General features: G+C 44.7%; 1 protein-coding gene across 1 annotated transcript in view; it reads right to left on the bottom strand.

Annotated features, from left to right (window-relative positions):
* DHX35 (DEAH-box helicase 35) overlaps positions 1-27,491 on the bottom strand; it is a 446,551-nt gene that overhangs the window by 52,657 nt on the left and 366,403 nt on the right. Inside the window, exon 18 of the mRNA XM_085619115.1 lies at positions 19,556-19,685. Coding sequence (XP_085475241.1) covers positions 19,556-19,685 — 130 coding nt within the window. The remainder of the gene's footprint in view (positions 1-19,555; positions 19,686-27,491) is intronic.

The raw sequence follows: 27,491 nt of genomic DNA on the forward strand, positions 1-27,491 counted from the left end.
TTGGGCACATGGGGTGTCGGGAAATCTTACCCTCTGTTGATCGTGGTAGGGGGGGGCACCTTGTTCTGAGGCTGCAGGCTTCTTCAGGAGTGTCGAGGGAGGTCCTTGGGTGCCGGACCCGGGGTCACAGTCGCCGTGGGGTCGTCCCCGTGGTCTTTGTTCACTCCGGCACTGGCCAGGCTTGGCTGGTGCAGAGTGTGCTGGGTTTGCGGTTCCGGGCTGCTGCCAGGGATTAGAGGTAGGTTTTGAGTAGAGCCTCTACTCATGGGAGTCCCAGGGGCTTAGAGCCAAAAGGTAGCCAGGTCCTCCGGGGTTTGTGAGGTTGCTGGCCACAAGAGATGCCGGGTTGGAGCAGGAGCGGGTTCGAGGGTCGACAGGCCGGTAGGGCTGGGGCCAAAGCAGTTGGTGTCTTCCTCTTTTTAGCAGCTGCAGGGCAGGTCTTCTTTCTTCTTGCTCTATTTTGTAGTTTGAATCAGGAATCTGGGGAAGGAAGGTTCAGGGTGCCCCTAAATACTAGATTTAGGAGCGTTACAGGTAGGTGAAGGGCAGGGACCAATGGGTCCCTGTCCTGGGGTGGGTACACCCCCTATCCTGCCTCTCTCCTGTGGGAGGGGGGCAGTAGCCTAGGCCTGATAGGGTAGGGCTCCCCATCTTCAAGATGGCGAGAGCCCGGAGATGTGCTTCACCTCGCCTCCCCCACCTGAGGGGTGGGGTTGGCAGGCTGGCACATCCCCTGTCCTTATTGGGGGTTTCCGGCCAAAGCTTCCCGCCAGAGTGGGGGGTTGCAGTGGCCTGGGGAAGCTCACAGAGGCGGCATGCCTTTGAAGCTTCCCCCTGCCCATCCTGGGGGAGGAGATTTAGTACCTCGCCCAGGATGTGCATTGTTGCAGGCCCAAGAGAGCAGGGGCTCTCCTACCCAGGGGTCCAGCAACATGTCTGCTGGGTGGCAGCCTAGGCAGCCTCAGAGCAGACGTGGATTGTAGGTTAGGTTTAAGGGGGCACCTCTAAGATACCCTCTGGGGTGCTTGGTACATTAAATCCCACACTGGCATCAGTGTGGGTTTAATGTGCTGAGAAGTTTGATACCAATCTTCTCAGTCTTTAGTGTTGCAATTATGGTGCTGTAGAGCTTGTGTTTGACGAGCTCTCAGCACCATGTACTCTTAAATGGCAGCACTGCACTTACAGTGCTCAGGAATGGACCTGGGCACTGTAGGGGCACAGGGCTCCTGCCCCTGTGCCCACACCATTGGCATAAGGCACCCAGCTAGAGGGGTGGCTGATGTATGCCATGGCAGTGCAGGTGATGGGCATGGCACACAGGGATGTGTGTCATGTCGACTTTGTTTTTGTCTTGCACCCAAACACTCAGCCTGCAAAGGCAGTGTGTGTGTGTAAGGGTACAGGGCCTCTAAGGGTGGCACAAGGAGTGCTGCAGCCCTTAGAGGCCTTCCCTGGTCACAAGGCCCTGGGTACCTAGGGTACCATTCACCAGGGGCTGACATGTGGCCAGGGTTCGCCAATTTGGGTTTGGTTTGTTTTAGGGAAGGAACATAGGCCCTGGGCACCTGATTGGCAGGAATCCAGGGCACACTCAGTCAAAGTACATTCAGCAATTCAGCAAAAAGTGGGGGCATACCATGCAAGAAAGATGGCACTTTCTCACAATGATCCATCAGCATTTTAATTACTCTACAATCAAATACAATATCACTTCCTTTTGGGAATTTGTTGAGAACGCACAGATCAAAAGTTGGGCAATGTCTGGCATTGTTTTCTGACATCAGAAAATATTTGGACTGAGAAACTTTGTCTTTTTCTGATTGCTGTGTCTTCGCCACAGCTGCCTTGGCTCCCAGATTTATGACCTGATTCATCAAAATGCTTGTGTGGAAGAGAGTTGAGATCGGGAATGAATTAATCCCTGTCAAAGGGCATATATATCAAATTTGATTACACATCTCAAAACAATATATCATATTGATGTCTGCCAGGCATGAGATTACAACCACATTTGTTCTGAGGCACCTGGTAACAGCATTCACTCACTACATCTAAGCCTGTACATAAAATGTGTTTGAAGATATCTGCCTGATATCTTTATCAACTGAGCAACGGGAATCTGAATATGGTCAGGAAAAACTGAGGTTCCTACATTAGCCATTTTCCATAATATATTGGTAGCTCTGCCAACAAAAAGGATATACTGGCAGTCCTAAAAGCCAGGCTTCCATATGCATGTACTATCCTATCCAGTTTATTTATCTATTTAGAATTGATCTGCTGCAGCAAATGAGAAAAAAATATATGGGAATACATTATGGCACACCTTTGTAGATGATGCATCAATTGGCAAACAGAATAAACCTGACTCTGGCTCTATATCAGCAAAACCTACTAGAACCCTGATTCAGAGTGGGTTGGTGTTTTTCAACCCCTGCGTAAACCCGGGTTTGTGCAGAGGTCATAATTACGAGTTGGGTGGTATTTAGCGCAGCTAGTAATTACTGGGTGTGTTAAATATTTCACCCTTTGTTAAATTTCAGCAGGTCAAACTTTCTGGAATTCAACAGAGGAAAAGTGCACATTTGATAACATATGATGCAGATTTTGCAGCATTAAGCATCAAAATCTGCTTGTTATTCCCCAGAAACTCACAACAAGTGATATTAATTGCACTAGTAAATACCATACCCTATGTTATTGTTATTTATCTGGTGGGATACAAAGCACCTGGATTCCAATAAACTTGGAATCAGGGTCCTAATGTCCAGCTCTTACCTGATGCACTGCAATAATACTAGATAAAGGATGTGGGGTAAGAAGTATTCATTAGAAGGAAGAGAACTAGTTCAGCATTCAAACATGGTTTCTTATGCGAAGGAGAAATCAATGGCCAACTGGTATGAAGGTTGCAAAGAGAGAGAGAGAGAGAGAGAGAGAGAGAGAGAGACCCACACTAAAAAGAAGTAAAGAAGCCCATCAACATCTTCTGAAAGAAATGTATTGTCTATAGCCAATAAACAACAAATCTTCCAAAGTTTTGTTGCAATAGAGCTACAGAAGATTGAATCTTGGATGTCTACTGTGATGTGTTCCATTGCGCTGGTGGAGTTGGAGGAAATGATACTTCAAGGCCAGCATCTTGAACCATTATTTTTTCACCTGCTTGGTTTCAGTTTATAAGTATAGAATGGGTCTGCAAATCTCCTGTTTTTCTGCATTAGAAATTAGTAGGAGTATAAAGATGTGCCTTTCTATAGAGAAGAAAGGGGTTCCGCCACTTGCTCACATAGCATGGTCTAAATTTCTGCCTGCCGCCATGTGTAATGAAAGAGTATTATTTGACAGAACTACAAAGGGGAAATTTCATCTTCAAGGTATATCCATTAAGAACAATATTCACCATTTATGTACATATCATTATTTTTCCCAACTCTTTCAAATGATGGAAAACGGTCTGTATTAGTAGTGTATTCCCTAAGATTGGGATGAGCGGAGGTAGTATTGTGCTTCTGCAGAAGAGTGATGACTACTTCTCTTTATTATGCCTGTCTTCTAGATTAAACGATTTCGGTTGGTAACACTTATCCAAGGGCTTATGAAGGGTCCTGTGAAATTTGCTTTTTTTCTCATGATATTTTGTGATTTTTCACAAAGTGATGCTAACAGACCTTTTTCCTTAAGCAAAGGTGCATTGCATTTTGCTGCGCCTTTGCCAAAATGTATGGTTCTTTACTGTAAATCTATTCCAGATGTAGAGGAGAGCATATCTCAATGAGATCTAGCCAAGGTGCATTGCCAGCATTATTTATCTTCTGGGTTCTTGGAGCATGCAAATGCAAAGGGGTACTGAATTGACTTTGGGTATGGAAAACTCTGGAGTGCAAGAGCAGTAAATTGAAGAATGACTCCTGGTCCAAGAACTTCCATTATTCTATAGCAATCCTCTTGAAGTAGAATCATTGTCTGCCTAGAAGGAAGAGTTACTTACCTTCGGTACCGATATATCTGGTAGAGACACAGTCTAGCCGCAGATTCCTTAACTTAGAATATCTCCCCAGGCGTCAAACTGGATCCGGAAAATCTTTTTTTCCCAGCAATACCTCTGCACGCCGGGAGGTGGCGTCACCCGGCTCCTTCCTGATGTCCACGGAAGTGACGTCAATGGAGCCATACAAGCCCCAAAAAGCAAAGGAGGGAGTGGAGAGGCAGTGTCTGACAAAGGCACTGGAGGTGGATACGTCCTCCTCTAGAAATCTATCCAAAACACATGGATCCACCTGTAGATGGGTTTCTTTAAGTGGTTGAGCTCTCACAGGTTAAAGTGTGTTTCCTACAATGGTTGAAAGCACACAGCGTATGTTTAAATACCCCTCACACACCAAAAGGGGCCTTGGTGTCATGCTTCATCATGGGGTCTTACCGTCCTGTTGCGGGACGGGGAGTGCTACGACCTATGAATACGCGGGAGCACTGATCTTCAGTACTATGTGTGGTGTAGGAGTTCGTGAGAGGAAGGGTTACGGGTGAGTGAAAAAGTGAATTAAAAAGGACCTGGCCCTTGTGGACTAATAACTTTAATATTCTGTGGAGCTGGTCCTATTAAAAGAGGTGAGTCGGAGATGTCCTGCGTCAATTTACAGACCCTCCTGTGTAAGTCAACATATTTCGAAGCTCTGGGGCTTCTTCATCAGGATTATAACAGATCCCTTCTGTTCTCACTATACTAACGAAAATAATGTCGGTAGAGTGAAACTATGGTGATCTATACAAAGGTAAGTTAGGATGCAAGGAATCATGCACAGGATACAATACTCTTTTGGTATTCTATATTATTATTATGTGTTCTTATATAGCGCTCAACTTACCCTTGGGCATCTTGGCGCTTGCATTGGGAACGCGTCCTGGTTTTTCCCTGTGAGATAACCCGTACTGGGCATCCCCAAGGTGAAAGCCAGGCATCCCGCCGCGGGGGGGCCGTTGTGGAGATTAAGCAAGCTTGTTGCCCAGAGCTGCATAGTGTGAACTCGTGCTTAGAGTGGGCACCGAAGCGAGAATTATCGAGTCCGTGGACAATTGGGCTCTGGACCCTGCCGCGTCGGGAATTGAGCCCTGGTCCCGGGTCTGACCTCTGCTTCAGGGTATGCCTCCTCTAACCAGTGAGCTACACTTCTCCACTATATGTTAATTTAGTTTGTTTGGAGGCACTGCTCCATGAGCTTCAAAACGGGAGGGAAGGGTGTCTGAACCAAATTAGTTATCAGGACACTGCCTCGCTTGAATAACACCTCCCGGCTGCTCCGTGGAATGAGCCATGCAAAAAACTGCGATAGCATAGGTACAGTGTGTGACAAAAAAGAGCAAAATCATTGAAACAACAACGATAAGTAACATGAAAATGAGAGTCAAATTATTTGGAATGACAAACAATAGGAAGTTCAAAAAGCACCCAATACTCGGAGGGACTGAAGGGAGCTCACAGAGCACTTGCTGCAAGCAAGGGCCCAACAAATTGCCATGTCGTGCCCCACCTCGAGGGGATAACGGCTGCGGCACAAAAGATATGACAAGCCAGGCACAGCTTGTAACCACAGGAGGGAAATTAAAAGAATCACTACATCGAAGCAACATGTGGCAAGACAAGGGACTAGAAGTAAATACGGCTAAACGTCTCTCAGAAGCATTACTGATAAAAATTAAAATCAGCGAGGACTCGCTGCTTACGGAAATTAAATTAACCCTGTATAAAAAGAAACTTGAAGAGGTCAATAAGGAAATCAACGAGCATAAAGATTACCTTATGCAGAATAAGATCAACAAATTACAAAAAGACCTGAAAAAATTCAGCCACGAGAAAGTTTACCCTTACATCAAAGACGATTATAAAGGTCAGGAACCTTCAGACTCTGGATCAGGAAGAAGTGATCAGACAGGATCGTCTGACTCTGAATATGATGACTGGTCGAGTGACGGATCAAACAAAAGCTGGAGAGGGAAGGCAAGGAGACCACGAAGAGGAAACTATAACCAGAGATATGCACATCAGCAGATGTATCCCTGGCCAGGACCCTTTGGCCCTGTTCAGTATCATGGACCTCCCCAGTTTCCAACAGGCCCATACTTCCAGCCTGACTTTAACCAACATTTTTTAGGTCAGGGCGGAAGACGAGGGAGACGTGGAAGAAGAGGCAACAAAAGAATCCAATGGGAAGAAGACAGGAGTACGATGAACACCAGGAGCAACTCCAGGGACCAGCAGCCCAGCACGAGCAAGACGAAGGACTAGTAGTTAACCTCACTGATGTTGTCCTGACCTCAGACGAACTAAGCGTCCTGAACAAGGGGTTGGGATTTGTCCCTACCAATTACCTGGACAAATTTCGCCTCCACTGTGAGCTGGGTGAATTTTTCAGAAAGATACGATTGAAAACCTTCTTTCTGAATAAAGAGAAACCCTTGGAAAAGGATAACTATACCGATCTAAGACTGAAGTCCACCTTTATGCCACCTACAAACATGATGCCTCCAGAAGTCCTGGCGTTTGAAGAGTCTGTCACCAAGGAAGTGGAGTCACTAAAACCTAAAAGAGACGGATTCAACAACCTAAGCAACAGAGAACGCAAGGCACTTACATCCCTTCAAACCAGATCGGATATAGTAATAAAACTGGCTGACAAGGGAGGAGCTACCGTGATTCAGAGCACGAACGCATACAGAACGGCATGTTTAAATCTACTGGCAGATACCAGGTATTATAAGAAGATTAACAGGGATCCAACACAGCGTCTCAAAAAATCCATCCTGGCACTTACAACAGATGCGCTCACCCAGGAGTGGATCACTAAAAAGGAACATGCCTTTTTGAATCAGGAAGATCCTAGAACCCCACTATTTTACACTATCCCCAAGATACATAAGGGGAAGATTCCTCCCCCAGGCAGACCCATCGTGTCCGGGATTGGGTCCATTTTGGAGCCATTGTCTAAATACACTGACTGGTTTTTACGTCCCTTGGTAAAGAAAATCAAATCGTACGTCCAGGACACAAAGCACATTTTTAACCTCCTCACACAGGTTGAATATAACCCTATGGAGAATTTCCTGGTATGCCTGGATGTGGAACCTCTTTATACTAATATACCACAGACGGAGAGTATTAGAGCAGCACAAGAGATTTTAACACAAGAAGACTGGAAATGGGCAGCTCCCGTCGAATGGGTGGTTACCCTTATACATCTAGCCCTTACTGAAAACTTCTTTATTTTTGAGGACCAGATGTATTTACAAGTACATGGTACTTCAATGGGAAGCACATTCGCCCCAAGTCTGGCCTGTCTGTATGTCAGTGTTTTTGAAGACCAACATATATGGACACACAACCCATTTAGTGAGAACATCCACAAATGGTACAGATATATAGACGATGTCTTCATGATCTGGAAGGGTGATACAACGAGCCTTGACAATTTTAAGACATGGATAAATTCCCTGAACCCCCACCTTCAATTCACAATGAACAGGGACAGGGAGAAAATTTCCTTCCTGGATGTCACATTCACAGCGAAAGACGGGACTCTTGAAAGTTCCCTGTATACCAAACCAACCGATAGGAACAGTCTACTAAGATTCGACAGTGCTCACCCTCGCTCCCTCAGAGAAAATCTCCCAGTAGGACAATTTAGAATCCGCAGGAATTGTTCCAACATCCAGACTTACAAAAAAGAAGCAGCAATATTTGAAAAACAAGCTGAAACAGAAGAAATATCCAACCAAGATCGTGGACAGGGCGAACAAAAGAGCACGAAACACCCCAAGAGAGGCTCTTTTAGAAACAAATGTGAAAAATGAACTGGATCAGCTGATTTGCGTAACTACGTACAATTCATCATCAAATGAATTGAAGAAAATAGTAAACAAAAAATGGCCCATATTGACATCCAACAGATTGGCCTTTGAGAAACCAATGTTTTCTTTTAAAAGAAACAGCAGTTTAAAAGATGCCCTAGTACACACCAACACCTTGGCATCTAGTAGTGCAAATCAGACAACACTCTGGGATACATCACCTGTCATGGGACATTACCCGTGTGGCTCATGTGTCGCTTGCCCTTTCACAGAACATACCAAGACCTTAGACCTGGGTTTACATTCACCATGGGAGCAAAGGTCACATACAAATTGTAATTCCGATTCAGTCATCAAAATGATAAATTGCCCATGTGGATTAAAATATATTGGGATGACCACTCGGAAAGTCAAGGTCCGCATTAGCGAACACAGGAGCACAATAAGGAGAGCAATCACAGCCACTAAACTGACAGCACACTATAATGAGAAAAATCATAAGGATACTGAATTAAAATGGACTGTACTTGAAAAGGTAAAGAACACTGGCAACCCCCAAAAAAAACTCTTAGAAAGAGAGCAACGATGGGTTTATCGTTTGAAAACTCACGAAACGGGTCTCAATGATTCCATACCTTGGAATCAATAAAACAAATAAGAGATCTTGCATTTACCCCCCAAAAGTTGTGTAGTATCAGTAACATTAAGTGGCACACTTTAAATTGTTATGAATTAGATCCAATACATATCAATCTGAGTACCCTAGGAGTCAGGACATATGAAATTGCTATAAGAAAAATCGGGTAGTGGTGAAACACACATAAAGAACCCCAGCAAGCTTTTACAACTCCTTTAGACCATACCCCAACTTTGTGAAATACTATACATCCTCAAAATATACTGCGTACTCCTTAGAACAGTGCTAATGCACGCATGACCTCTTGCGAGTATTTAAAGTCCCTATTTATAATTAATAAACCCTTGAAGAACTAGTATTAATGTGAACAGGTAATCCAGCTCCTGCTAAAAGCCAAGCCTGAAATATTGGAAACTACATTTCCCTTCGTTTACTAATTGGGGACTACAAAATCCGTGTCAAACCTGATTGGATAAATATCCGGTCACGTGTTTTCACGTACACGGAAGAGAATGAAAATACTGTTCCTCCCTCAGAGTATGATTCGGAGTAAAATCTGAGCTTGGATAAGTAAACGCCTAACCTTGTTTTTAGCCAAACATTTTAAAAAAATCTGCCACAATCTTTTTACCAGCGTAGTCGGGATGATATGCTGACGTGAAACATCACGTGAGTGTTCTGACCAACCCAGTCAAGCTACGTCATATGCGGAAGTATAAACTCACCATCCAAACGATACACGGCGCAAAACGCCGGGGATCGAGACCAAGTAGGTGGACAAACGGGGCAGGACTCTTGATGAAGTAAGTGGGGTGACAGAGCGGGAGAGTATTTTTTCGCATGGAGAGATTACCGTCCCCATCGTGATAGATGTTCATCATTAGAGTGTCCTTATACCACTTCCATATATCTCCTCTCTCCCTCATACTCGGGGGTCCATACAAAAGAGTGTGACTACAGAGCTACCCCTATACAGTCCTACGATCCCCTGAGAAACGGAGCCCGTCCGAAAATCGGGTAAGAGAGAATGCATGTGTGTGAGATGTCACAAGATACCACACTGTTTTTTATGAATCACGCATGGTCAAGACAATACCATGTTCGATCACGGATACCACAGGAGTGATGAGTGTGATTGGTACATGAGAGAGTTTTTTATATTGATAGTGTACACTAACTGGCATGGAGTTACAGTTAGGATGCGAGCGATTTCGCCACCGCACAATATACCTGGCACACTGACTAAGTGTACAGATACAGGTATGAGTGGCACATGGATGGATTGAGTTGTACACCACCTGGCCTAATGATCACCTAAACACATGTAGGTACTACGCGTGGCAAATAATGGGAATGGCCACTAAGAAAACGCAGAAATACAAGTTGGTTGCTGTTTTGTTTTCTTTTTCTTTTATTCTCTTTTCAGATGGAATACGAAGGATGACGGATTAATAAATCAGTCATTTTCTCAAGGAGCAGCTACTCTGCCCTTGCATCTATAAACAGGCTAGGGAATCCCCTGCACTGTTTTCCTGGGTGGCTTTTGTTTTGCCCTGATGAAAGTCCTGGACCTTTAAGGCCATTTCAAGGACTGAAACATGTTGGCACTAGGGTCTTAGGATCATAATTATCCTACAAAGACCCTATTTGAAGTATTTTAGTATCCCAGACAGACCCGCAAATAAGGGGATACTGGGGATCTGTCTGAGGTTTTTTTAAAGAATTTTCTAGCCCCCCTGGTCTATAACATCTTCAAAGAGCTCCCAACACTGTGGTTGAGCCCACCCCGACTTTTAGGCGTCGGGGTGACCCGATGATGAAGCATGACACCACTAGGGTGTGTGAGGGTACCTAAATCAAAAGGAATTTTTTCTTTGCTCACCTATCGGTGAAGAGAACACTCCCCCACAGTAACTTCATCATAGTATTCCGTCTATACATTTGGATGTCTGACCGGATTTTAAGGTCAGTTGGAGTAAAATTGTTGTGAAACTATTTATATAGGGAGGTATTACTCCGACCTAGAGTCCTCTCCACCCCTTTGTTGGCACAATTGAAAAACGTTTTTTCAATAAGCCTCTTGTGTATACATAATTAGCGCAGCGCACAGCTGTAGGATTAATTCACAGGAAATACCTGAATAACACACATTAATGTATTTTAACTCTCTATCACACCCTTTTCCCATCACCTTCCAGTGACACCCTCTCACTATTTACAGAACATTTATTTGTACCTCTCTAAAATAACGAGAACTATGGCGGAACAATATGGTATTGGCTATTCTGACGAGGAGGCAAGTGCAATATTAGCAGGTCCATCCCTCCTAACCGATATGAACATCAACCAGTCTCTCACGCAGGCCCAAAATTGGGATGAACTTAAGGAATTAAAACGGAATCAAATGAAAATTCTCCTACATGGGGCTATCATGACTGAATATCTCCGTGGCAACGTTGCACCATCAGGGCTATTAGTGACGAACGCACCAAGGATATTTCTTGATGATCCACAATTCAAGAAGGAATGGTCATTGATCGCTTGGAGATGCTCACGAGACTGGCTGATTTTAATAATAAATACGGCTAAACGTCTCTCAGAAGCATTACTGATAAAAATTAAAATCAGCGAGGACTCGCTGCTTACGGAAATTAAATTAACCCTGTATAAAAAGAAACTTGAAGAGGTCAATAAGGAAATCAACAAGCATAAAGATTACCTTATGCAGAATAAGATCAACAAATTACAAAAAGACCTGAAAAAATTCAGCCACGAGAAAGTTTACCCTAACATCAAAGACGATTATAAAGGTCAGGAACCTTCAGACTCTGGATCAGGAAGAAGTGATCAGACAGGATCGTCTGACTCTGAATATGATGACTGGTCGAGTGACGGATCAAACAAAAGCTGGAGAGGGAAGGCAAGGAGACCACGAAGAGGAAACTATAACCAGAGATATGCACATCAGCAGATGTATCCCTGGCCAGGACCCTTTGGCCCTGTTCAGTATCATGGACCTCCCCAGTTTCCAACAGGCCCATACTTCCAGCCTGACTTTAACCAACATTTTTTAGGTCAGGGCGGAAGACGAGGGAGACGTGGAAGAAGAGGCAACAAAAGAATCCAATGGGAAGAAGACAGGAGTACGATGAACACCAGGAGCAACTCCAGGGACCAGCAGCCCAGCACGAGCAAGACGAAGGACTAGTAGTTAACCTCACTGATGTTGTCCTGACCTCAGACGAACTAAGCGTCCTGAACAAGGGGTTGGGATTTGTCCCTACCAATTACCTGGACAAAGTTCGCCTCCACTGTGAGCTGGGTGAATTTTTCAGAAAGATACGATTGAAAACCTTCTTTCTGAATAAAGAGAAACCCTTGGAAAAGGATAACTATACCGATCTAAGACTGAAGTCCACCTTTATGCCACCTACAAACATGATGCCTCCAGAAGTCCTGGCGTTTGAAGAGTCTGTCACCAAGGAAGTGGAGTCCCTAAAACCTAAAAGAGACGGATTCAACAACCTAAGCAACAGAGAACGCAAGGCACTTACATCCCTTCAAACCAGATCGGATATAGTAATAAAACCGGCTGACAAGGGAGGAGCTACCGTGATTCAGAGCACGAACGCATACAGAACGGCATGTTTAAATCTACTGGCAGATACCAGGTATTATAAGAAGATTAACAGGGATCCAACACAGCGTCTCAAAAAATCCATCCTGGCACTTACAACAGATGCGCTCACCCAGGAGTGGATCACTAAAAAGGAACATGCCTTTTTGAATCAGGAAGATCCTAGAACCCCACTATTTTACACTATCCCCAAGATACATAAGGGGAAGATTCCTCCCCCAGGCAGACCCATCGTGTCCGGGATTGGGTCCATTTTGGAGCCATTGTCTAAATACACTGACTGGTTTTTACGTCCCTTGGTAAAGAAAATCAAATCGTACGTCCAGGACACAAAGCACATTTTTAACCTCCTCACACAGGTTGAATATAACCCTATGGAGAATTTCCTGGTATGCCTGGATGTGGAAGCTCTTTATACTAATATACCACAGACGGAGAGTATTAGAGCAGCACAAGAGATTTTAACACAAGAAGACTGGAAATGGGCAGCTCCCGTCTAATGGGTGGTTACCCTTATACATCTAGCCCTTACTGAAAACTTCTTTATTTTTGAGGACCAGATGTATTTACAAGTACACGGTACTTCAATGGGAAGCACATGCGCCCCAAGTCTGGCCTGTCTGTATGTCAGTGTTTTTGAAGACCAACATATATGGACACACAACCCATTTAGTGAGAACATCCACAAATGGTACAGATATATAGACGATGTCTTCATGATCTGGAAGGGTGATACAACGAGCCTTGACAATTTTAAGACATGGATAAATTCCCTGAACCCCCACCTTCAATTCACAATGAACAGGGACAGGGAGAAAATTTCCTTCCTGGATGTCACATTCACAGCGAAAGACGGGACTCTTGAAAGTTCCCTGTATACCAAACCAACCGATAGGAACAGTCTACTAAGATTCGACAGTGCTCACCCTCGCTCCCTCAGAGAAAATCTCCCAGTAGGACAATTTCTTAGAATCCGCAGGAATTGTTCCAACATCCAGACTTACAAAAAAGAAGCAGCAATTTTGAAAAACAAGCTGAAACAGAAGAAATATCCAACCAAGATCGTGGACAGGGCGAACAAAAGAGCACGAAACACCCCAAGAGAGGCTCTTTTAGAAACAAATGTGAAAAATGAACTGGATCAGCTGATTTGCGTAACTACGTACAATTCATCATCAAATGAATTGAAGAAAATAGTAAACAAAAAATGGCCCATATTGACATCCAACAGATTGGCCTTTGAGAAACCAATGTTTTCTTTTAAAAGAAACAGCAGTTTAAAAGATGCCCTAGTACACACCAACACCTCGGCATCTAGTAGTGCAAATCAGACAACACTCTGGGATACATCACCTGTCATGGGACATTACCCGTGTGGCTCATGTGTCGCTTGCCCTTTCACAGAACATACCAAGACCTTAGACCTGGGTTTACATTCACCATGGGAGCAAAGGTCACATACAAATTGTAATTCCGATTTAGTCATCTATATGATAAATTGCCCATGTGGATTAAAATATATTGGGATGACCACTCGGAAAGTCAAGGTCCGCATTAGCGAACACAGGAGCACAATAAGGAGAGCAATCACAGCCACTAAACTGACAGCACACTATAATGAGAAAAATCATAAGGATACTGAATTAAAATGGACTGTACTTGAAAAGGTAAAGAACACTGGCAACCCCCAAAAAAAACTCTTAGAAAGACAGCAACAATGGGTTTATTGTTTGAAAACTCACGAAACGGGTCTCAACGATTCCATACCTTGGAATCAATTAAACAAATAAGAGATCTTGCATTTACCCCCCAAACGTTGTGTAGTATCAGTAACATTAAGTGGCACACTTTAAATTGTTATGAATTAGATCCAATACATATCAATCTGAGTACCCTAGGAGTCAGGACATATGAAATTGCTATAAGAAAAATCGGGTAGTGGTGAAACACACATAAAGAACCCCAGCAAGCTTTTACAACTCCTTTAGACCATACCCTAACTTCGTGAAATACTATACATCCTCAAAATATACTGCGTACTCCTTAGAACAGTGCTAATGCACGCATGACCTCTTGCGAGTATTTAAAGTCCCTATTTATAATTAATAAACCCTTGAAGAACTAGTATTAATGTGAACAGGTAATCCAGCTCCCGCTAAAAGCCAAGCCTGAAATATTGGAAACTACATTTCCCTTCGTTTACTAATTGGGGACTACAAAATCCGTGTCAAACCTGATTGGATAAATATCCGGTCACGTGTTTTCACGTACACGGAAGAGAATGAAAATACTGTTCCTCCCTCAGAGTATGATTCGGAGTAAAATCTGAGCTTGGATAAGTAAACGCCTAACCTTGTTTTTAGCCAAATATTTTAAAAAAATCTGCCACAATCTTTTTACCAGCGTAGTCGGGATGATATGCTGACGTGAAACATCACGTGAGTGTTCTGACCAACCCAGTCAAGCTACGTCATATGCGGAAGTATAAACTCACCATCCAAACGATACACGGCGCAAAACGCCGGGGATCGAGACCAAGTAGGTGGACAAACGGGGCAGGACTCTTGATGAAGTAAGTGGGGTGACAGAGCGGGAGAGTATTTTTTCGCATGGAGAGATTACCGTCCCCATCGTGATAGATGTTCATCATTTAGAGTGTCCTTATACCACTTCCATATATCTCCTCTCTCCCTCATACTCGGGAGTCCATACAAAAGAGTGTGACTACAGAGCTACCCCTATACAGTCCTACGATCCCCTGAGAAACGGAGCCCGTCCGAAAATCGGGTAAGAGAGAATGCATGTGTGTGAGATGTCACAAGATACCACACTGTTTTTTATGAATCACGCATGGTCAAGACAATAGCATGTTCGATCACGGATGCCACAGGAGTGATGAGTGTGATTGGTACATGAGAGAGTTTTTTATATTGATAGTGTACACTAACTGGCATGGAGTTACAGTTAGGATGCGAGCGATTTCGCCACCGCACAATATACCTGGCACACTGACTAAGTGTACAGATACAGGTATGAGTGGCACATGGATGGATTGAGTTGTACACCACCTGGCCTAATGATCACCTAAACACATGTAGGTACTACTCGTGGCAAATAATGGGAATGGCCACTAAGAAAACGCAGAAATACAAGTTGATTGCTGTTTTGTTTTCTTTTTCTTTTATTCTCTTTTCAGATGGAATACGAAAGATGACGGATTAATAAATCAGTCATTTTCTCAAGGAGCTGCTACTCTGCCCTTGCATCTATAAACAGGCTAGGGAATCCCCTGCACTGTTTTCCTGGGTGGCTTTTGTTTTGCCCTGATGAAAGTCCTGGACCTTTAAGGCCATTTCAAGGACTGAAACATGTTGGCACTAGGGTCTTAGGACCATAATTATCCTACAAAGACCCTATTTGAAGTATTTTAGTATCCGAGACAGACCCGCAAATAAAGGGATACTGGGGATCTGTCTGAGGTTTTTTAAAAGAATTTTCTAGCCCCCCTGGTCTATAACATCTTCAAAGAGCTCCCAACACTGTGGTTGAGCCCACCCCGACTTTTTGGCGTCGGGGTGACCCGATGATGAAGCATGACACCACTAGGGTGTGTGAGGGTACCTAAATCAAAAGGAATTTTTTCCTTGCTCACCTATCGGTGAAGAGAACACTCCCCCACAGTAACTTCATCATAGTATTCCGTCTATACATTTGGATGTCTGACCGGTTTTTAAGGTCAGTTGGAATTAAATTGTTGTTAAACTATTTATATAGGGAGGTATTACTCCGACCTAGAGTCCTCTCCACCCCTTTGTTGGCACAATTGAAAAACTTTTTTCAATAAGCCTCTTGTGTATACACACTAGAAGTGAACGACCACCAGAAAGTTCACTACACACACCCTCCAGATATTGAATGACTGTAGAACCAAAGAGAACCCAACCCAACCGACTGCCATAGAAAGAAGGAGGCACAGGTGTGGGCGGTGGGAGGGAATAAAAAACAGAATAACTCCATGCGTGAAGATCACAGATGGAGCAACATGAGAAGGTAGTGAAAAGTATAGACCTTAACTACCTAAAAACTTGGACGGAGTGGAGAGCCAAAGGGCTCGAAAGCCGAACCACACCCCCTGCACCAAAGGACGGTGTGAGAACACGCCACCAACCAACCACTAGGCTAGGGGAGACCGAAGGGCCCCACGTAGAACAACACACCCTACCCCAGAGTGAGGTGCAAGAGCACACCTCCGGAAGACCAAGGCCACCAGAAAATGGGGCTAGGTGGAAAAACAGCATATGAAAAGGTCTTTGCAGAGCTGGGAGGATGGGCGGGCGTTAAGGAATCTGCAGCTCGACTGTGTCTTTACCAGAAATATTGTTACCGAAGGTATGTAACTCTTCCATCTGATAGAGACATCTAGCCGCAGATTCCTTAACGTAGAATAGATACCAAAGCCATACCCTATAGGAGGAGGGTCTGCGAAACAACCACCAAGTTCCAGGAGAACATATACGTCAAGAGGCTGGCGAAACACGGTGGGAAAAGCAGTGCCATGGCAACTGACATGAGACCCAGGAAACTCCGTAAGGAACCTGAACAAGGAACGGCAAAGACATCAAATCCGTCGATGGTGTGAGCCCTCTCCCGTCCAGACACAAACAAAAAGAAATACAGAACTTGAAAGGTCAGTGCCAATGTAAGAAACAATGCAGTTACTCCGTCCAAGAGGGAGTCCAGCACCGGTCCCTATGATCCATAAGGAACGAAGCCCCAAAGGGACAAAACAACATGACAACGGTAGAGCATACCGCCTGAACATACACCACAGTGGATGCCAAAATGAAAACAGGGGCAGTCCGAAGACTGTCCGGTTAAGAACAGTAGGCGCAAAAGGATGCCCATGTGTGTAAGAGAAAACACACATCAAATGTGTTCCACTTAGGACATGTGACAACAGTGGCAGGACCGAATCCAGAGTCTAGTGCCAACAGAGGCAGAAGAGTCACCATGGAGCAAAATCTCAGTAGGTAGGCATGCAACCAAACGTACCAAAGGTACCACTGTGAGAGGATAACCTGCAAAGCCAGGAACACAAAGAGGACTCCATCCCGAAGGAGAGAGTGAGCAAGAAGGCCTGATACTAGGGCAAAAAAGAACCTAGCATGCGAGCACCCCCGAGGCGTCTACAACCTTCGACATATACACAAAGAGGGATGAATGTTGTCACACATACGTGAAGTCACAAAACCCTTAACAGGGGAGTCACTCAAACGGTACCACTGTACCGGTGTGCGGCATAACAGTCACAGAACGCATTATAAAAAACAACAGTACCCCGAGGGGAAAGAAACCTGGTCTCCCGTGAGGCAGACGGAAACATAGACCACGATATTGCCGGTAAAGGATTGACAAAAGGCACAGACAGAAGCCTGTCGCCAAAAAGCAGACACAGTCATAGACAGACACCATCTACTGACAGGGAGAATGCCGAGAAGAATATATGCACAGTAATGCTACCTAAAGAAGTAACTGCGCCAGAACGGGAGTAGGAACTCACACCCAGAAAATCAGCTGGTGGGGAGCCCGTCATCAAATGTGAGTAAGAACCCAGACCCCGAGAAACAGCCAGGGTGGAGCACAGATCCGGTGGCAGAAGCCACATTTAAGAGCGACTCCTTGAAGAACTAAGAAATATGCACAGGTCAGGAACAGACAAACCGGACCTCCTGTCCTGCAAGAAGCAAGGGACTGGAGACCCTGCTAGGGAAGTGGGGTAGGAGGCAACACACACAGCCGAGAGAGCCGGTGGGAACTCTCCTTGCCCTAGGCAAGAACCCCGACAATGCTTGAGCCACAAGAAAAGATGTAGAGCACAACCTGTGTGCACCAATAAGGCAAGTATTCACAGAATATAGAAGAGACTGTTTTGGAACGGAACACAGGGACTTGCCCCCCAGGTGCACATGGTCACCTGTAGACAGGCAAGACCGGCACAGTGAGGCTGCAAGAACACGCCAGGAAAAAACAAATGTGACAAAACCCCAATGAAACAGCAGGAAGGATGCCCCTACTGAAGCGGGGATGTACTATGGATCAACCGTAGACAACCAATTGTAACCCCATGGATCTCACCAGAGGAGACATCCTACAACGGTAGTAAGAGTCAACGTGCGACAAAACTTCCTGGGTAAGGAAGAGTAGCAATATAATAGCCAACAAATAGCCCACATGAGAAAAGCTCATAGGCAGAGGCTTAAAAGAAAGGTAAACACAGCTTAACCAGCTGTACCAGATTAAGGAAATAACACGGCTGAACAGCCACACAACCCAGCACATTTGTAACCCGTAACGGGTGACAGAAAAGAAAGCGACGGCACTGTCACGAAACCAAAAATCCTCCACGAGGATCAAAACCTGGGAAGACAATTAAACATAGACAGGAGGCGCCTGACCGCCGAATCAGCATGGGCGTAAAAAAGAGTGACCCCATCAAATGGTAAATCTCTAAGCCGCTCCTGAACATGCTCTGGGAAAACGCCATCGCGCAACCATGCATGTCGGGCGCATGACATCCAACTTGGCCATAGCCCGACCCATGGAGTCAGTGGTGTCCATGGCAGACCGAATTGAAAATTGCACCATATCATGGCCATCATGGATTAGACAGGCCAGATCGGCACAAGAGCTCTCCGGCAAGGAGGGGAGGAGCTGCTGGACAGAGTCCCAAAGGGCAAATGTAGCCCGAGCAAACACTCACAACGTGCTTAGGGACCAGAGTCCTGAGCTGGCGGATGCAAACACATCGCGGCCACATGACTCCAACCACCGTGACTCCCGAGTGGGAGGATGTCATGGAACAGGAGAGGTAGAGACAGCTGCCTGAATCACAAGCCCTCCAGCCCCAGGATGGAGGGTCAAACAAGCAGGTCGTGATGAATGGGCATGCATTTGACTTTTAGTTTTGGAAAGGGTCATATTATTCCTTATAATGATAACTAGACCTATCCCCATGGACAAATGTCTTTTCAGTTTGCATGGATAGTCTCAGAGGATGATAAATACCAGCATTTCTCATTCACACCAATTGGGCCATTTCGTGAGTGTAAGTCCTTGGAGAAGAAGATGCCAAATCATTCTCATCCTCCTTTCTCTAAACTGAGTCAGTGCTTCACTGCTTAGAAAATATCACCGGATAGTGGCTGAATCAGTCTCTAGAGCTACATAAGACCTCTTTCTAACTCAACCTAACAAATCACAAGCTTAATCATATTCCTCAAGTAATTACATCTGGTAGGACGGATGTATGGGAATAAGGCTTTATTAGTTCAAAGAAGAGAAAACTGGTAAGGCCAAAAGCAAAAAGAAAACCCTATGCAATATACTTCTTTTACACTTGATAGTAGATGTTGAGTATACCTTAAAACACATACCTTCACTTGACTTCTTCGGGACTTTAAATTTGTTAAGAAGTTTTTTCAACTGCTCTCTCACCACTGTGGCTCGGACCAGACCTTTATAATTTAGGAAGTGCTCTTGACACCACTGGGAGCTTTTGTTGTACTGCAGAGTAAAATAATAATACACTAATGAATTATCAGCTATTTGTGTGAGTTACATGCATGTTCCACAAGTGGGGTGGCGGACACAAGGAAAAGCATAATTTTAGCTCAACCACAAGCGGTATAAGTGTGCAAGTTTAACACATTAAATTGGATAATACTGAGCTATATTGTGAACTCTCTGTTTTCAAAATCACTTCAAGCACAATTATTAGTCACACTTCCTGCATTACAATTTATTTACATTTTCTCAAAGTACTTAGCCAGAAGTGAAGTGGGACTATTTCCAAAAATCATTAATGGAGGAGTTTAGGAGAAAATTGTTATATTAGATACCAAATTACTAAATGATCATTCTACCACCTAATGCATTATATTCATTTTTCTTGAACTCTTTTTGATTTCACACAGCCAAAACAAAAACAAAGAGATCTACTTGCTGTGACCGTTTAACCACAGTTAATTGAAATTAGAAAAACTCTGAATGCTGTAGACTGTAGAATGCCATAGCTGAGGTTGAATTTATCTAGCAATGAGACAATATGGCATTATAATAGGATGTCTTAACCTGGGAAATCCAAGTATAATTTTTTTTTAACAACTACAAAAACTAGGCTCATTCCTTTAGTCCATTAAGCCTTAGCTATGACTGAGAGAGTAGATATGCTGCTGATATACTGAAGAATCTGAATGGGAATTCTCTATTTTACATTTAAAGCTCTTTGTACATTGACGTCAGGCTTTGGCTTAGCCAGTAATAATGTTTAAACCAATGATTTTGAACCTCAGCGTGTGAAGAATTTGGGCAAGACTTAAATTGGTCAACATGCTTTTTTGGCAGAAGATAGGAAGTCATCGTTGATCATGTGCATATGAACACAAAACCTCTGGAACAAGTAGAGTTTGTCTTCAACAGGAACAAGTTACATGTTACAAAAGAATGGACTTTCTGGGACTGAGATTAACCAGCGAGGTAGCTACAATCACTGTCTTTTTAGCGATAGTTCAAGAAATTCATAGGATATCCATTGAAATCTACAAACGTAATGTCTCGCCTTCAGGTACTAGCTTAAACAGTAGGTCTTCTAGTGGCATGGATCTAAAAGATCCTGCAAGCTCCACTACTGAGAACTGCAGATTGGGTGATGTATCCTTATAGAGTCATTCTGTGACCTATTGGACTTCAAGTGTTCAAAGTAGATATTTAGACAAGGTTGTTACACTGTGTGTAGTAAGCAATATCAAATATTACTAATCACATATTTTCCCTTTTGCGAGATAATCTGCAAAAGGAATCACTTGGTAATATTATAAGGGCAGTGACAACAAAAATATCTGGATGCACTCCTTGCCTCTTGACAGCAGGCTGCCAGCTGTGCAAAAGTCACTCTGGGTTCGGATTTGAAAATCGTGTCAGCAGATGTGGATTCTAAGTGCATTGCTCATACAATTTGTGGGAGTGCTCTACAGGCAGGATATCCTAGAGCGATATCTTTGGATCTCACAAGATGCCCCATCGCGGGTTTGCTAATTGACAAACATGAATAAGTTGGGAGGGAACATTTTCTTCAGTTGCTGAAAGGGGAAACAAGTTAGAGCAACGCGGCTTTGATTATATCAACAGACTCACAGAAGTCCTGTTTGGTCTGTTGTAGCTGGAAAAAGGTCTTGATCTGTGTTTACGAGGGGCTAGAAGTATTTTCTATGACTCACCAGATTAGTGGAATGCAAGTTTGAGGGTCCTGAGTCTGGTCTCCAACCAAGTCGCTGGCAAGGTGCAAAAGCATGGACCTTTTTGTTGCCCCTTCTGTTTCCTTCACTCCAACAAAGTAGTTATTTCGACTGGCTAAAAAGTGCCTCCAGTAAAGCATCAGTGAGCAAGGTATAATTAAAACTACCTAGCAATAAAGTATAAACAACAAAGCTTGGTCGCCATTCAGACCTGCTATATGTATGATGAGCAGTCACTAGACAGGAGATCGGTGTGCTCACTTTCACTCTTACTCTCTCCTGTCAATTGTTTCACCCATTCGAGAGTGCATACCCTTAGAATATGTACAGTTTGCCCAGACAATTTGTACCACATTTTACCTTTTAATCAGGCGGGGTGTGCAATTATTGCATGAGGTATAATGCCATTTTGGGGAAAATGCCCAATTATGCACAAATGAGGACTGCAGTGCGAATGTAGGAGTGTTGAGGCAGCACTAATAGTAATAGATGTAATGCCTGTGTTAATCATATCCTATGTTAATCAATCATGCTGGACCACATCCCATATCATCACTTTTTAACTCATTTGTGTCACTACAGACATGGACCAACCACATACAAATTAGTTTTGGTCTGCCATAAAGGTACAGTCCAGTCTAGGACATGAGCCCTCTGGAAAGGCGCACAAATCAACCCCAGACCAGGATCAGTGGTAATACACTATATATTCAGATTTACTGCATAGCTGAAAACAGTACATGTAATTAAATAAATCAACTGTTTACTAAATATTCACATTCTCTGAGTCAGAAAACGTAGGAGAATGGGCTAGAAAGGGAGGAAGCAGGCAGTCAGGTCAGGGGCAAGGCTTCAAATGTAATATTCACATCAGCTCCTTGTTGATTCTTTGAGTCATGCTGATGTATTTGATACTTATTCAGTAATGCAATGGAAACAGTGTAAACAGACCATAATTCTGCCAACTAAGTTTAGAAAGGAACTGCCACACCCCTTTGATTGAGGCCGAGAGAGGCTCTGAAGTGTGCCTTGGTTGTAAATTGAAATCTGCTGATCGCTCCTAGCTGGTTTCTCATCACTACCCAAGATCTACATGATAAAATGTTTGTCATTGCATACACTTGGTCTCACAGCTTGTTTTTATCCCCTTCCCCGTCCCCAGACAACAGCTTTGTTTTCCTTAAGAATGGCCTAGGAGAGGTTATTTTTGGGACTGTTAACCCAGGGGGGAAACTACCAATCATTGACTGGAAATGTGATGCTTTGGGATTGATGCAGTTTAAAAAGACTGCAGCATTAACACCAAACAACTGTTGAAAGATACACCAAACACATTTGATATACTGTGACTTTATTTTTTAAACGCCACTTTGAGTCAGAGTTCAGATTCAGTTTTTTATTATTTCTTTGCACGATTAATCATCAAAATCATTGCAAATCATCCATTAAAAAACGACAAAATAGAAATAATCACAACACCCGTAACTGTATAGTCCTATCAAATAACTGATTCGGGTAAAGAGAACCCATTAGTAAGATATAACATTGGTCACAGGATTTTTAGGACAAAAAATGTTAGTGCTGGCGGGTAACTGATACAAATATAAAGGAATCCATATAATATAGCCTATAATTAACAAACCACTGAGAACATAATTAAAATATAATCGAATAAAAAGAATTGCAACCAACCCAGATAAACTTTATTAAAGTGTTACTGCGGTCAAACTCTACCTCTGTTGGCAGCTACAGTGCAAACAAAAAGAAATGCAAATCATGGTTGACTAAGAATTTGCTAGTTGCAAATGACAACTACAACACTAATACATATGCAAAGACTGCGGTGCAAAATAACTAGAAAGATCATGAAGTTATAAGGAATAGTGAGGATCATGTTAAATACAAACATCTTCCCTCAAGAGCAATTAGAATGCAAATGCAATTCACATGAAAGTCTGCAAATACCAATAAATCAAATTCCGGGATTGAGAGACTCATTCTAATACATGTGTAAAGGCCACAGTGCAAAATAGCAGAAAAAAATGTGGCCTTACGGAGACAGTAACTGATTGTGTCAAGGTCAATTTAGCAACGAAAATTTCGCCTAAAAAATAATTAAAGTCCATGTGTTATTCACATCAAAGTCTGCAAATACAAACAGTAATTTTAGATGCCAGAGCAAAAGAAGGCAAATGAATGACCAAAATTAAAATAGGTCCATTCACTGAGGTCCATTAAAATACTACCTAAATGTTGATTGAATAAGAGCAAACTAATTTGAGCAAACTACTAGCTGCATGAAGCAGCAGCACTCAGCATCGTTGAAGCGAACTTCAGAAATGTCTACAAATCTTGCAGTTAGCTGATACGACTCCCTCTTCAAGCATTCTTCAACTGCAACTTTGCAGGATTTAAAGTTCAGATGTCTAAAAATGTGTACATGCCAATCGCGCCTAGGGCGGGAAAGAAATAGGCAGAGGACAAGCTAGAGAGTCAACCTAGGCATCATCCTCGACAGCCAGCTCTCCATGAAGAAGCAGGTCAGCACCGTCTCCTCCGCATGCTTCCTCACCCTTCAAATTTTCAGTTAGGTCTTCAGATGGCTTCCACTGAAGACCAGGCGAACTGTCACACAAGCTCTCGTCACCAGTAGACTAGACTATGCTGGAACTACCACCCAACTCATGACGAAACTCCAGACTATCCAGAACACTGCGGTCAGACTCATCCTCGACCTCCCGGGGCAGACTCACATCACCAATCACTTCAGGAAACTCCACTAGCTACTGGTTGCGCAGAGATACCAGTTCAAGCTGCTCACCCACACACTACACAATGAAGGAACAGTGTACCTCAACACTCAAATGAACTTCTACCTACCCACAAGGAAACTCCGCTCTGCAACCATCTTTGGTTACATTTGCCCGGAGGGGCGGCTTTTCAAGGCACGCTCGCGCAGTTTGCTAGCGCGTTTTATTTTCTACTTACTGTTTTTATTAAGTGTGTTTTTCGATGTCTCTCTATCTCTGCTGTTAGACAGGAGTTCCCCCTTACTCTATATAAAACTGGTGAATCACCGCTCTTTTAGCGGGTCAGGGCTCCTGGGTGGTTTGGCATAGTAGCCATTTTGGGATGGGCAGTGGCGCTCTGGCAGCGCCATCTTTAGCGTCCTTGTGGGGCAGGTAGGACCTCATCTGGAGGACCTATTTAAACCACTCCTCTTAGCGCAGCGGGATCGCGCAGCGGGGTTGCCTTCGCTTTGCCTGAGTCTTGCCAGAGTCCTGCCCGTCTGCGTCCGTCAGCGTCTCGGAGGCGGCGGAGCGGCGACAGTGCCTGGCTGTAATTCTGTAATACTCCTCTTTGGGTAAAATGGTTTGCTACACTGCTAGGGAACTACGTGCTTTGCAAAGCACTTCTTGTGCTTGCCGCTCCGTGTTCCCGGGCCGTTACAGGGGTAAACGGTTGTGCCCTGGCTGCGGTTGGTCGCCTGGTTATGCCCCGGCCGCTCCATTTCGGAGAGACGAGGTTTGTGTTAAACACCTCTGCTTGATGCTTAATACGAGATCGGTAGGTAAGCACGCCTTGGAGATCTTTGATCTCCTTGTCAGAGAAAATCCACTTTGTCTCCTGCTGACAGAAACTTGGTTGGGGGAGACATCTAATCCGGACATCATGGCGGCATTTCCTTCAGATTATAAAATCTTTCGTCAAGATAGAGTGAAAGGCAGGGGAGGAGGGGTGGCGGTAGTAGTGAAAAAGTCAGCTACCTGCTCTATTTCTTCTTTGGATACCATTGCAGGAGCCAAATCCCTTGCCTTCACTATCAGATTGACCCCGCATCAAGCCTTGAAAGGGCTGTTGGTATATAGATCTCCCGGACCAGTGGGCTCATTTTTTGACGATCTTCAGGGGGCCATATCTGGCATGGCTTTGAGTGCGCAGCACTGTCTTCTGGCGGGAGATTTTAATTTTCATATGGATGCTGGCGATGATCCGGATGTGAAAAAACTGCTTGACGTTACGGCCCCTCTTGGTCTTGTCCCTTTTTTGGTTGGTTCCACACACGACAAGGGACATACCTTAGATCAGGTTTTTTCCTCGGTTCCTCTCGTCGACATTGAGCTCCTTCCGGTGCTTTGGACTGACCACAGGCTGGTCAGATTCTGTGTATTGGGTAGTGAAAAGCTACCCAACAGTGCCCCTAGACAGCATGGCGCTGTGCGAAGGGCTCTGCATAGAGTCACGCCTGAGTTGCTGGCCCAGGCTGCTATGGACCATCCTTGCCCTCTTTCAGGGGATTTAGAGCAGGATGTGGAGTCCTTGCAGGGGTGGCTGTTGGAGAGGTTGAATGATCTGGCCCCCGTAATGGCCCCTCGGGAAAGGGCTAAGAAGGTTTCAGCTCCGTGGTTCACTGAGGCATTGTGTGCCACCCGTGCCCAGTGCAAGGTGGCTGAGAGGGCATGGCACCTCCACTATGATCCGGAGGCCAGATTGGCTTATAGGACAATGATCGAATCCTATCATCAGGATATTCTCCGGGAGAAAAAGGAATATCTGGCTAGGAGGATTGAGGCTGCCTCTAACTCTTGTAAAGAGATCTTTACTGTGGTGAGGGAGTTCACGGCGCCCAGATCCAACGTGTCCCACAGTGTTCCATCGGAGCTTTGGGTTTGTGATCTTGCTAAATTTTTCACGGATAAGATAAAGTCTATCCAGGACTCTTTTCCAGTGAGGTCCGCGAAAGTGAGTGCTAGTCCGAAGGCCGGATTATCTTCCCCGTCCATACAGGGTGCGGTTCTTGCTGAGTTTCCATCTGTCTCGGCCGATGTTTCCCTAGCTCTTCTGGCTAATCTTAAATCGGGCTCGCCATTGGATTCTTGTCCAGCCAAATTTTTGGCCAAGATGGCGTCCGTGGTTAACCCATTGGTCAATTCTTTGGTGAATCTGTCCTTGAGGGAGTGGAGGGTCCCGTTGCCCTGGAAAAGGGCTATGGTGATCCCCCTCCTCAAAAAGCCTGGGTTGGACTCTGAGGTTTTGGCCAACTATAGGCCGATTTCCCTTCTGCCGGCCTTGGCCAAGATCACGGAGAAGCATGTACATGGCGTTCTCTCTAGCTTTCTCGAATCCAATGACTTGTTTCACCCATCGCAGTCCGGCTTTCGCCCTAACTTAAGCACGGAGACGGCACTTCTGGAAGTGTCTGAGATCATCAGGGAGACACTGGATTCTGGAGTAAGGGCCATGCTTGTCATGCTGGATCTGTCGGCGGCCTTTGACACCGTCCCCCATGAGGTGCTCCTCTCCAGACTCTACGACATCGGTCTGAGGGGGTCGGTGTTCAAGTGGTTTACATCTTTTCTCGAGGGCCGCCGACAAACGGTCTGGGCCTCTCCGAGCTCCGCCGAGATGCCGCCATTGGGAGTCGGTGTTCCACAGGGTTCTGTGTTGAGCCCGACTCTGTTTAACATCTTTATGACACCTCTGGCGGCACTGGTGGAGTCCTTTGGGGCCCAGATCGTATCCTACGCGGATGATACTCAACTGCTCTTCACGTGTGGGAAAGATCAGGACTTTGATGGAGAGAACATCCGGGGTTGCCTGGAGATGGTCTTTAGCTGGTTCCAGCGTAACAGCCTTAAAGCAAACTCCAATAAATCGGAGGTGCTGATCTTCGGCTGCTCTCTGGACCCCGATTGGCAGGCCTGGTGGCCATTAGGTATGTGTCCCCCTGCCCAGGCATCGCTTGTGGCAAAAAATATGGGAGTGAAGGTTGACAATAATCTGTCGCTGAGATCACATATTCTTGGCCTGGTGGGCACCTGCTTTGGCATACTCAAGATGCTCCGGAAGTTCCTGCCTCTGCTTACAGAAGAGCATAGAAAGATCACTGTGCAAGCCTTAATAGGCTCCAGACTGGACTATGCGAACGTCCTCTATGTAGGTCTTCCGGAGTATCTTGTTCAGCGGCTGCAGGTTGTGCAGAACTCCGCGGCCCGTGCTATTTTTGGTCTCCATAGGCGAGCAAGAGCTTCGGGTCTGGTGCGATCGCTTCATTGGTTGCCCATCCGGAAGCGGA

Source organism: Triturus cristatus, chromosome 7 (genome assembly GCF_964204655.1).
Source record: "Triturus cristatus chromosome 7, aTriCri1.1, whole genome shotgun sequence".
NCBI lineage: Eukaryota > Metazoa > Chordata > Amphibia > Caudata > Salamandridae > Triturus > Triturus cristatus.